At 36.6% G+C, this 12,477-nt stretch overlaps 1 protein-coding gene and 1 non-coding gene across 3 annotated transcripts in view; one reads left to right on the top strand and one right to left on the bottom strand.

Moving 5' to 3' along the window:
* Positions 1-12,477, bottom strand: part of Lmbr1 (limb development membrane protein 1) — a 146,277-nt gene that overhangs the window by 81,737 nt on the left and 52,063 nt on the right. For both annotated transcript variants that reach the window (XM_074059981.1, XM_074059987.1), the window contains one exon: positions 7,468-7,571. In XM_074059981.1, the coding sequence (XP_073916082.1) occupies positions 7,468-7,571 (104 nt within the window). The remainder of the gene's footprint in view (positions 1-7,467; positions 7,572-12,477) is intronic.
* Positions 6,479-6,581, top strand: LOC141421039 (U6 spliceosomal RNA). The gene has a single exon (XR_012445743.1). It is a non-coding gene; the product is annotated as a U6 spliceosomal RNA (small nuclear RNA).

Here is a 12,477-nt window from a genome sequence, read left to right as displayed (position 1 = left end):
CCCAGACTTGACAGAATTGGATACCTCATGCTAACTCCTATTTATGGTAAGTCTTGGACACTTTACAAACACATTAGGTGAAAACAGCTAACCTCATAGAAAGGATCCTAAGAAACATGCCCCAAATCACAGTCATTAGTCAGGGCTTGAGTACAGCTGTTCAGAACTCAAAGCTTATTTATTTTTTGCAGTACACTATTATGCAGATAAAGAGGCACAGTAGTCTTAAATGTGTAAGTCCCTCATTTTTGATAGATGGAAAGATAAAAGTAATAAATAATGGCTTCCCATCACAAAGTATGTAAGAAGTGATATTAAAACACAGCTGCTACAAAACAATGCTAGACGCTGTCACTGAACTATAACTTAGTTCCCTTCACCTGCAAGTGCACTAAGAAAAGTTATGACATTTCAGGAGCTAAGAGGTTTTTAATTTAGAACCTTTACCAACTCAAATAAATGTGAAATAGTGTGTGTGCCCTTTTCCTCAAGATTGTCCTCTATGTTTCCTGCACTCCTGGAGGCCAGCCTTCCAGGTCTGAAGGGTTCACCTGCAGCCATACCCCTCACAGAACAGGAAAAGCACTTCCAGACAGAGTGTTTTGAAAATAACTGTTCTTATCCGTACAATTTCTGAAAAGAAACTAGTGTTCCCAGTTAGGAGAAGATAGAGAATTTCTCTTAATACATGACTGTACAGTTTATTCTTACAGGTGTTGGGAGAATCAAATTAACACACAGCAATAGTTGGTGAGATATGACTTCATTTTCTTTAATAAACGCAAGATCAAAACATGCCAAGTTAAACTTCTTTACAGGTTCCCAGCAGGAGCTTTCCTCTTGTCTGTGATTTCCTCCCGCCCACCAGCACCATGCCGAATATGCGCATGTGCCACTAACACTAAGCAGCACTTCCTTAGCCACTCATTCCCAGCAATTTATGGATCATCAGAGGCAAAAAAAAAACGAGCAAAAATAATGAAAGAATGCAATGAAAGCTCGCAAAGACAGAGGCTGGACTTCCTACTCACTTCTCTTTAAGGTAGAGGCCTGAGACAAATTAGCCACTGAGGGGAAAAGTCATCTGGTCATAAAATACAGTACAAGGTCACTTTTATGTAAGTTTGCCAAAAGGGACATAAACCAGGACAATTTCAAACTGTGACACAGGATAGAAGCATATTAAAACAATCTTTGTTCCTCCTCGATTGTGCTGTCATGTTGCTCAGCTTTATGGACATGCCAAGCGCCAGCACAGAACGCTTCACTTCCACCTGGTCAGTCTAATTAAGAAAGGAAGTCACCTCGAATTTTGTACTTTTTGCTTTTATTATTAAGCACTTTGTTTGAAGTTATAGGAGTTAACCTCTTAATCCTACAGATCGTGTGCTAGGTTCTGGACATTCTGGGATGTCTGGATGGTTTGGATAATTGGTCAGGATGTTGCTGTTGCTTATGTTAAATTTTATGCCAGGACTTCAAATCAAAGATAGGCATTAAGGTGAAGCACAATATAAGTTTATTCCCTGAAGAGTCCACGGCTTATGAATTAATCTGTCATTAAACAAACATAACCATCACATGGTAGGTTTTCTTGCCACTTTCATTAAGTTTTTCATTTTTTTCTTCATAATATTTTAATTCAAAATAATATATTAAGATACAGCATAAAACAGATATACTCCTAACTCATTTAAACACTGGCTGGATTAGAGTTCAGTATGAAATCAGAAAACATCTCCCAAGGTTAATTCAGAGAACCTACAGGTCTTTTCTGAGGCAAAGGAGGGAGAGAAAATCACAGCCTTTCTTTGAGGGGTGACGGCAACAGCAATGCCTTCTGCCCTGAGATGATCCCAATCTCTAAGACAATGAACTCCCCATACTGCTGAGTGACCCAGGTCAAAACTGCAAAAGAATCTCTCTACTACAAAACAAAATAAATTCAACAAGTGTATTTTTATCAGAGTTGAAAATTACGATGCAAACATGGGTCGGGTTCAAATAGAACGTATGTGGTGCTGATGCGGTTCAAGTAGGTAACAAAAATAACCTTCATTTCATAAATACTTAACCACTAACACAGTAAGCTCAAGTGCCAATATAAAAATTCGCTTCTTACTAAAAAAAAGTTTACCAAAACCATTTATATTCTCTTAATCTTGAGAATTAATAAAGAAAGGGAACAGTAAAGAGATGGTCCTAATAAAATGGAAACACACGCCAGAGCAGAGAGAGAGGAAAGACTACTTAAGGTGTTTTAAAGGACATGGTCAACCCCCCAGGCCTAAAATGTCCTGTTTGAATTAACATAGTGGTTTAATTAAAAACTAAGTAGAGAATTCTGCCTAATTTGATTTTCAATTCAAGCTCTGCATCCGCCCATGGCTAGTGGCCAATTTCCGCATCTCACACAATATGCAAGGGGCTGTTTTAAAATCGATTGCCCAAGGGGATCCATGGGAGATGGGGGGCCATGTGCCACTTAGGGAATACACCAGACTTAACCAGACTTAGACACAGTAAAACAGCACCCAGAGGGTGGCCACAGGGGAAACAGGGAAATTTAAATTAGCCATACTACAAGTTTGTCATGATTCAAATCATTGGGCTTCATCTACCATTAGAAACGTTGCTAACCTCCCTCAGCATCACTCAGAAACTGATGTGTCAGCCGTCACCAATGAGCAACATGTTACAGGAACATACGTGAATGACTACACTGTGGACAAAATAGCATTAACATCAAAAAAGTGCCAAAGTTAATTTTTCTAATGTAGCCTATTGTGGGTACAGAAAACCATGTGTTTTGAGAAACATTTAGAACCTGCACAAGTAAATATCAAATGATCCTGCATTACAGAAAGACAATATTGAAATGCTCAAAGATATTCTTTACATTCAGACTTAACTGATTAATGCTATTAACCCTTGCAACTTTCATGTAACTGATTTTAAAATGGAAAATAAATATGAGCATTTTAAAATAACATGCCTTGATCACCTCATTTCAAAGCTTTCTAAAACACTTCTACTAGGGTTTAGAATGTACCTTATCTTCAAGCAAGTGTTTTTTTGTGTTTTTTTTCCCCGAAGTACACTGTCTTTCATGCTAAAACTGATTTATTCTGCTTCAGTACATGCCATTTCAAAAAAAAAAAAAAGATTTGGAATTTTAAAACTGTCTGAGATAATATTATTTAAATATTAAGTACTGACTACTATACATAGTTGCTTTCCAAATCCCACAACACTATTAAAAATAGGAGGAACAAAAAAGAATGTTTTCAGTTGAATGAATGCATTAAAAGACTACCCTGAGGATAGTGGTAGTTTATTGATAGCTAAAATGAATGAAGTCTTGGTCTGTGTACTTTACATGGATAATCTCATTTCATTTAGTCATCAAAATAATATAGTAAGGTAAATATTATTATACTATTTACTGAAAGAAATCCTGAAATCTAGATAAAGTAACTTGCCCAGGCAGTCCCACTCTTAAAGCCCAATGTTCTTACCTTTGTGCTTTCAGTCTTCCTCCCCTGACCCCTTCTCCTAATGTGCCAACACAGTCAGACCCCTTACTGTAGGATTATTCTCCCTCCTCTACCTTCAAGCCCCAACCCCATCTCTCTCCCTCCTTGCTTGCAATAAAATATAACTTCTTTAAATTGGTTTCTACAGCACCTATTCATTCCCTAATTTCCCAAATCAGATCAATGGTAGCCATGCTGGGTTCTGCCTTAGTTGTCCTCTTTTTAAATCCTTTGCTCTATCTGGAAATTAACTGACTTGGTAATGCAAACTGCAACATACAACCACTCAACATTTTAGTCATTTTCAGTCTTGAACTACACAGTCACCCTGGATGGGTTTTAAGAGACTAACATCGTTAAAGATGTGTTTTCAAAAAATAATCTTTTAATCATGTATAGAAAAAAATTAGAAGTAAAAAAAAAATTAAAAAAAAACCTAAGAGAAAGAACTACACAACTGGAGGTGCAAAATGTCTTTAACAACCTCTTGGGTCCCTGTCCAGTTGATTCTTCCTTCTGACCTTAAGTCTATGAGGGGGAACATGATAAAAGTGGCATGTCATTGGATTTTTGTCAGTTTATTTTAAATCCCAAAGACCTGCTAATTCTGCTTCACAGATGTAGTTGAGTACTTTTCCTGGCTGGTCAGGACACAAAAAGAATGGCAGTGAGGGCTGTCCATGTCATACTTTTTCTTTTTTCTCACATTTTCTCACATTTGCTAGGCAGGTGAGCCACAACCCCAGCCCCACACTACTTTAAATAGTAATCCGTCTGGCTAACAACTAGATCTTCATAAAGATTATAAACTAAGTAGATACTCTGTAGTAGTTTATAATCTTCATAAAGATTATAAACTAGTAGATAAAGATTATAAACTAAGTAGATACTAAGTGAACACATATTTAACACCAAGCAGTACTAACTATTTTTTGCATTTGGTAATAGTACACAAGAGGCAGTGTTAGGAAAAGGAAGAACTATGCATATTTAAAACAAAAATATCAACAGGCAGTTCTAGTGACATAAGCTTGCACGGTCTACTCAGCAGCAGTGGGTGCACACTGGCCTCTCACAGGGATTTTTCTACAGAATAGTCTGGCATGGGTGGGCACATACTCTATGACCCTCCTTTCTTTGGTGACATACAGAAACTCTAAATTGTGAATTTATCTTTACACTTAAATGAAATGGTAGGCACAAACATCCTTTTCAGAAAATCCTTTGCTAGCTCCCTGTTGTTTATAGCATAAAATCCAAACTACCTGCCTCCAGGGTGTTACCCTGAGGGCTACTTGTGCACTAGACCACTAGCCAGCCTAGTGCACTAGGTGCCAGTCATTGCCTGTATTCAATCAGAACACCACACCTGGGCTCAAGCCTGGAATGTCACACTCTCAAAAGCCTGCTCACCTTCTAAATCCCAACTCAAAATAGGTTGGCCCACTCCAGTACAGCCTGCCCTTAATCTAGGTACATCAAGATATCCACTTCTGCCAGGTGCTGGTGGCTCATGCCTGCAATCCTAATTGCTCAGGAGGCAGATATCAGGAGGATCTTGGTTCAAAGCCAGCCTGGGCAAACAGTTTGCAAGACACTATCTCAAAAAACCCCATCATAAAAAAGGGCTGGTGGAGTGGCTCAAGGTGTAGGTCCTGAGCTCAAACCTCAGTACTGCCAAAAAAAAAAAAAAAATAGCCACTTCTTTCAGCATCTCCCATAGCATCTCATCACATATCAAACTACATCGCATTTATTTGCATCTCTAATTTGTCTATCCTTGAATGTAGTAGTCCTCTCCCTTCATTAGCATACCCAGCAAGCTCCTAGTACCATGATTAACTAGTAAGTATGATTGCTTAATAAAACTCTGTTGAATAAATGAATATCCACAAAAAACTTTGGCTCCAAAATTGTACAAAAATCAGCATCTCAACAATTTCCAATGGCCTCCTTTCTTCTGACTGTGCATCCTTTTCAGTCCCTCTGTAATGGTGACTGTTACGGTCCATTCTCCTGGAAGCCTTCTATCCTCTGGCTTCCAGGAGACTACCCTCCTTATTCCTCACACTCACAGCATGGCTCAGAATCCTCCCTGCCCCTTCCACTGTCAGTACTGCATGGTCCTCTTGACTTCTCTTCCACATTTTGTCCTTGGCCATCTCGTCTTCCTTGTTGGCTTACTTGTGCCCTCCAGAGTGGTACCATGTGAAGAACAGCAACCTTTGGAAAGGTCAGACATGACCCTGGAATTTGTTTCTAGTCTTGTGCTTTTACATACATGGGCCTTAATCAATTTGATACCATTTAATAACTTTGGATCTCAATTTTCTCCTTATGGAAGGAGAGTGTGAACTAAGTTCTTTCAGCAATGATACTCTGTATACCTTCTTCAAGAAATTATAAATAGTCAGGCATGGTGGTACATGCCTATAATCCCAACACTTAGTAGGCTGAGGCAAGAGAAGAGGGTCAAGTTCGAGGCTTGCCTGGGCTACACAGTGAGACCTCACCTCAAAAAAAAACTATGAACAGTCCAACAGCTTTCTAAATTGAAGCTATATAATTCTTTCACATAATTTTAATTTCCAATCTTAAGAATACACCAGGATAAAAAATAATTCCAACATATGAAAGCTAGTTTTCTCATTGTGAGGCTTGACTGCCAAGGACAATCATTCATCCTGATCTCAGTACATTTACTAAGTATGAAGTTAGCTGCTAGTCTTCAACTTCAGACCGTTCACATGTGAAAACACAGCCAGAAAACAGAAAGGTGAATCCACAGAAAAGCACCCTAACCATCACCTCTTAGTGATTTTCCCAATGCATCCTGCAATACAAAGCATTAAAATATGCGACATTTAAGATTTAAATCAGAAGAACTGTCAAAGTATCAAACAATTCCATTGCAAAGGCCCCACATAAAGTTACATGAAACAGAGCTCTGTTTGGCAGCACACATACTAAAACTGGAACAATACAGAAATTAGCATGGTCTCTAATCAAGGATGACATGCAATTCATGAAACATTCCACATTTTATTTTTTTAAAGTTATGAAATAAAAAATAGTAATTCACACAGAGTTTACAACTTCCCATGCCAAATTTATTTAATTGGCATTACAGTATTATTCAACAAGACTTACAGGCACATTTCAGTCCACATAACACAACATGAATAGAAGTCAAAATCAGAGAGGTGAAATGTGCCTACAAGTAACATTAGGTTCTCATTGTCAAGTTTAAAAGTCACTCCAGATGTATTAACTACTTAAATCTTTGCATCATACTTCAAATAGTCTGCGAAAGAGCTGCACAGGCTATAAATAGCTTTGCTTCTCTGCTTTAAAATGTGGTATTCAAGGACAGATTAAGTTATGACTCTTGAAAAGTCTTGATCCGTTTTTCAGATGTTCTTGTGATGTCTCCCAGCTTGCTCACTTCGAAGCCTCCCACGTTGTCCTAAGGTTAGATACTCTCAGTATCCTGGGGATCCAAACATCTAACTGGGAATATCTGACTTTAAAATGTGGTACTGTTCTGAAAATAGTAGATGTGAAACAGCTTTCACATAAAGCTGTACTGTAAGGTTTTTTAAATTTCTTATCATCTTCTAACTAAATGAGATACCCTAAGGAAAGTTCAACAGCCACTATGTCAGGTTTATCCATGCCACAAAAGAACACTCCACTAAGGCTGATGACAACATGAAGTACTCATGGGTTTAAACGAAGAGTCCCCCGCCCTGAACATACAAAATAATCCAACAGATAATATTATTAATATTGCTATAAATGTGTTAACATTACTATTATTAACTCAGCTTCTCATATTCCATGCAAATGGTTTGAGCCTACTTCTAGTTCAATAGGAATGATATTTTATTTCTTCATTTAACAAATTTAATTCAAAATTCAATTTACTTACTTTTTTTAAGCCAGCAAAACCTTCTGATTCCAGAAAGAAAAAGGCAAAGGGCATCAACACAAATAAACAAAGGTTGGAAAAGAGAGAAGCAAGATTCCACAAACCTATAAAAAGAATAACAAAAAAGAAGAAAATCAGGTAGATACTGATAGGTCTTTCAAAGTTCAATAAATTGATGTTAATCAAAATCTGTATTTTAATAATAAAAGTAAACATATACTTAAAATAATAACTTAGAAATCAGAAAATAATTATGTATTCATTTTAAATGATTTTTCACTTTGCAATTCGTACCTATTGGGAAAAACCAATATTGAAACTAGTTACTTTTTCCTCACACCCTAAAATAAATTAAATACATGACATATGTAAAAATGAAAAGACTCAGCTCTTTAGACATATGGGCACAGGAATATTTAAATTAGAGCCACTAACATTTAATGACTACTTAATAAATGCCAGACACTCCACTAAGCATTTACATGCATAATCTCATTTCACTTAAGCCTCATGTAAAAACTAAAAATCATAACTAGCATTTCCTGGCCCTGTATGCCAAGCACCACTCTCGTGATTTACAGATCTTCCATGAACTCATTTACTCATCACAGACGTCCCTGAGGCAGGCAGCACTGCTGACCCCACAGCACTGGCGTGCAGGCTGGTTGTCAGTTGCTACGGCTCTAGAGCATATGAGTGGCAGAGCGGACTCTATGCTTGGGATCTTTAAAACCACTGCCTCACAGAAGTTCTAGTAAACAATTCCAAGTGGAAAAGAAAAGTAAGGAAGTCAGGAGAGCTTCCGTGTGCATGCTGAGCTCCTTCTGTGCTCCTTTATAATTCACAGTAAATGGCAACTAAAGTAAGAATAGATTTAGAGAAAGAGTTTTAGGTATGTCACTGGCAAAATATTTGACCCAACACCCCCCTTTGTTTTACATTAAAATTTTAAATTGAGTTTCAAAATGATGATTATAATCTTTATAAAAGTTGACAGAATCAAGAATCAAAGATAAAGATATGCTATGTATAAATTCAGGACATTGCATGCAATTATACTTGGGTATTTCACACTTTTATTTACAGGCAATATTCAGAGTACCAGACACGGTGATGAACGAACAGCACCTCTGCTCACAGCACTTGTGTTTCAGACACATGGGGACAACACATGTGTTCTCAGTGAACAGTGAGCCAAAGCAAACTATTCCCCAACTACTTTGGGTACAAATTAATTTGCAGGTTTTATAATTGCTCTGATCATTTTGGAAACATGTGAAGCATAAGCAAATAACTGAGCACTCACATAGCTTATCTAAAGAGATTCATTTCTTTTAGTAGATGAGGCAATTAACAACATCAATTTATAGTTTCTTATCCAAAGCCTAGATAGCTTTAATTAATTTATGATATACATGTACCTTTGTGAGAAAAGTTTTACATTTTTTAGAAGACAATGTGAAAAAACTAATTTGAGCTTTCTAAAGTAAAAGATGTTCTAAAATACTTTTATACTTTCTGTCCTTTAAAAAAAAAAAAAAGAGCCAAAGCCAGGCACACTGGTACACAATTATAGTCCCAGCTACTCATGAGCCTGGGACAGGAGGATTACTTGAGATTACAAGTTCAAGACCAATCTGGACAATATACTGAGTTTCTGTATCAAAACAAACAAAAAAAACTCAAACATTTTAATCCTCGTGTTTATAGATAATTAGTCATTATTTTATTGTGCTAACAACCAGGAAAGGCACACAGTATGATGGCTAAATGCACACACTTGAGTTTCAGAGACTTGGTTCCTGTCCAGTCTGCACTTCCATTTGACAATCTTGTTATGTCACAGCTTCTTCATCTATAAATCAGGCTTAATGTCTATAGCTGCTGTTAAGTATCAAGTGAAATAACGCCCATCACAAGATAAGTATTTAATGATTCTCTGCTTTTATTAATGGTTACTTCACTAGAGGAGGCTGCTATACTATGCCATTAGTTCCCGTACTGCTAACCTTTGACTCCAGAGGCTCACTTTCATCTCCCTTTTTGCCAGGTGTATCAGCCTAATTTTTGTTACTAGCAATTTGCATGTGTCCATCCACAATCTCCTCTACCCCACGATACACATAGGTAAAAGTATCACACACACAACTCTTTGAGAACTGTATCTAAAGAAGGAATAAATGGACCTAGGTCATAGCTGTGATCCTCAGGCCCAGTTCATAAACTATAGTGCATGTTCTTTGGCCTCCACTTTGATTGCTCAACAGCATTTTATGTCCTTTAAGGTTTCCAACTAAGTTACTTCCAGATAAATGCAGTATGAAAATAATTAGTGTAAGTGGATTACTATAAAATAGAGAAGTGTGATGGTTAATAAGTTGCTTTGTTTGGGCATGTTGGAAAATAGAGAAACGCCAGTTTGAAATCATTTTTGTTAAAAAAGATAAAGGTCATCGTGCCAAGGATTATACTCAATTTACACAAGATAGTTTTAATCCAACTAAATGTCATACAATCAGAAAACTATAAAACATATAACCTACTATTTGTTAAGTACCTAACACAGCAAGTATTGTGCCAGATACACCAACCCTTTATAACAAAGTAGGGCATTTTAAGACAGCCTTCAAGTTCAGAAATGCGCCCTTCCCAGAGCTAAGAAATGGCCATCCCATGCTTTCTAATTTGCCAAGATGTTTTTAGGCAAGATAAGTTCCATTTCCTGAACTTTTCATATTCTTTACAGATTTAAGTTTACCATTATATCTTTAAATCTAAGTTCTATGAAACATGAATCATACTCTCTATCATTTTTTATCTCTCAAGTCAGTTTTAGTGCTGAGGAACCAATTAACAGTAGATGAATGAAAAATATTATATTCTACATAGCTAAATTATAACAAGGAAACACCCTCTAAGGAAAGGCCAAACTAAGGAGCCTTGGAATTGTCAATTGTCAGTGCAAAATGCAGACAATCACAATGTATACAAAAAATAAAACATATTAATTTTAATAGCCTTGTTGGCTATAACTAACATAAAATAAACTACACATAAAGTGCTATGGCTTAGACAGCCCAAAGGCTCATGTATTGAAGAATTCTTTTCTGGTGTGGCAGTGTTAAGTGTTGGAACCTTTGGGTACTGCCCTTGTGAACGGATTCATGTTTTTCCCACAGGAAGTCTCTTGACAGTGGGTAAAGAGGGGCCACCTCACATATTTGGCCCCTCTGTATACAGTCAGTTCCCTTTCTGCTTCTGTGCTGTGTTGTAACAGAGCAGACTGAGGTATTGAGGGTCTTGCCAAGGAGAACCATGAGTAATTCTTGGACCTCCAGAACTACTTATTTTCTTTCTAAAGTACCAGACTTTGGTATTGTTACAGCAACATAAAACAAACTAATACATAAAGGGCACACTTTAATAAGTATTGACATCAGAGTGTACCAGTGACACTAACACCGTGATGAGGCTAAGGAACACATCTATCACCCTGAGTTTTCACTTTACAATCTCTACCTCTTACAAATCCCACTCCACTCCACCCCCAGTCAGTCACTGATGCATATAGAATATATATTTTCAGGGGCAGGGAGAACAAGAGAAAGTAGTGGGGGGTAAACATGATCAAGTACATTTTATATATATATATATATACACATATATATATGTATATATATATACACACATACAAAAATTTCATTAAAAATCCACTATTTTATATAATATACACTAATGAAAAATAAAGTAAAATGTATTTTCTGTAATTTTATATAAATGGATTATGTGATTTATACTGTTGATTTTGTCTGGCTTCTGTCACCTAGCACAATTATTTTGAGGTATTCAACACTGTGATTTATGTATCCAAAACATGGATCAGAGTAAATCCTTAACGGATTGTCTCCACCTATAAACAAGCATCTGAGCTGTTTCTCTTTTGTGGCTATTTCAAAGAAAGCAGTTGTAAGTACTCATATCTAAGACTCTGTAATGGACATATGCTTTCATTTCTTTTGGGCCAATATCTAGCATGGAATGCCTGGGCAAATATCTGGCATGGAGTATCTTGGTAAGTATGTTTAAGAAAAAATGTTTTCCAAAGTAGTTGTGTTTTACAGCCCCATCTGCAGAGGTCAAATTCATTCATGTTCCCACCAAACATGGTATAGGCAGTCTAAAGCTTTAGCTCTTTCAACAGGTACACAGTGGTATCTCACTGCTATGCAATTTGCATCTTCCTGATAAATAATGGTGAGAACATCTGTTCACAAGCTTGTTTGCCATCTATCTATGTCTTTTGTGGCAGACTATCTCTTTAATCTGTTGTCCACTGTTTCACTGGGTTATTTGTTTTCTTATTACTGAGTCTGGAAAGCTCTTTATATACTCTGAATATAAGTCCTTTACAAGAATGTGATTGCAGGTATTTTCTGTGTACTCTCTTGTCCTACAAATAACAATTTATTAAATTTAACACAGTCAAATTTATTAATTTTCATGGATCATACTTTTAATCTTATCAAAGAACTTATGCCTTAGCCCAATGTCACAAAGACTTTCTCCTGTTTTCTTCTAGAAGTTTTAATAGTTTTTAGAATTTATATTAAGTCTATGATGATTTAATTACTTTTTGTGTATAATGCCAGGTATGGATTGAAGTTCACATTTTGCCTGTGAATATTCAATTGTTCCAGCTCTTTTTTAAAAAAAAAAAAATCCTTTTCCCCCCTAGATTATCTTTGTACTTTTGTCAAAAATCAATTGACAATATATGTGCATGAATTCTTGAACTCTCCACAGAGCTGATCTGTCAGTCTATTTTTATGTTACTGCCACATAGTCTTGATCACTGTAGACTAAAAATGGTCTTTAAGTTAGGTAGTAAGTCCTCCAAATTTGTCCTCTTAAAGTTGTTTAGGCCACTGTAAGTTCATTGAATTCCCATTTCAATTTCAGATTGACTTGTCCATTTCTATTTAAAAAAAAAAAGCTGCTGGAATTTTGACT

The sequence above is a fragment of the Castor canadensis genome, chromosome 2 (assembly GCF_047511655.1).
Source record: "Castor canadensis chromosome 2, mCasCan1.hap1v2, whole genome shotgun sequence".
Lineage (NCBI taxonomy): Eukaryota > Metazoa > Chordata > Mammalia > Rodentia > Castoridae > Castor > Castor canadensis.
This window is presented reverse-complemented; position numbering and strand designations above follow the sequence as displayed.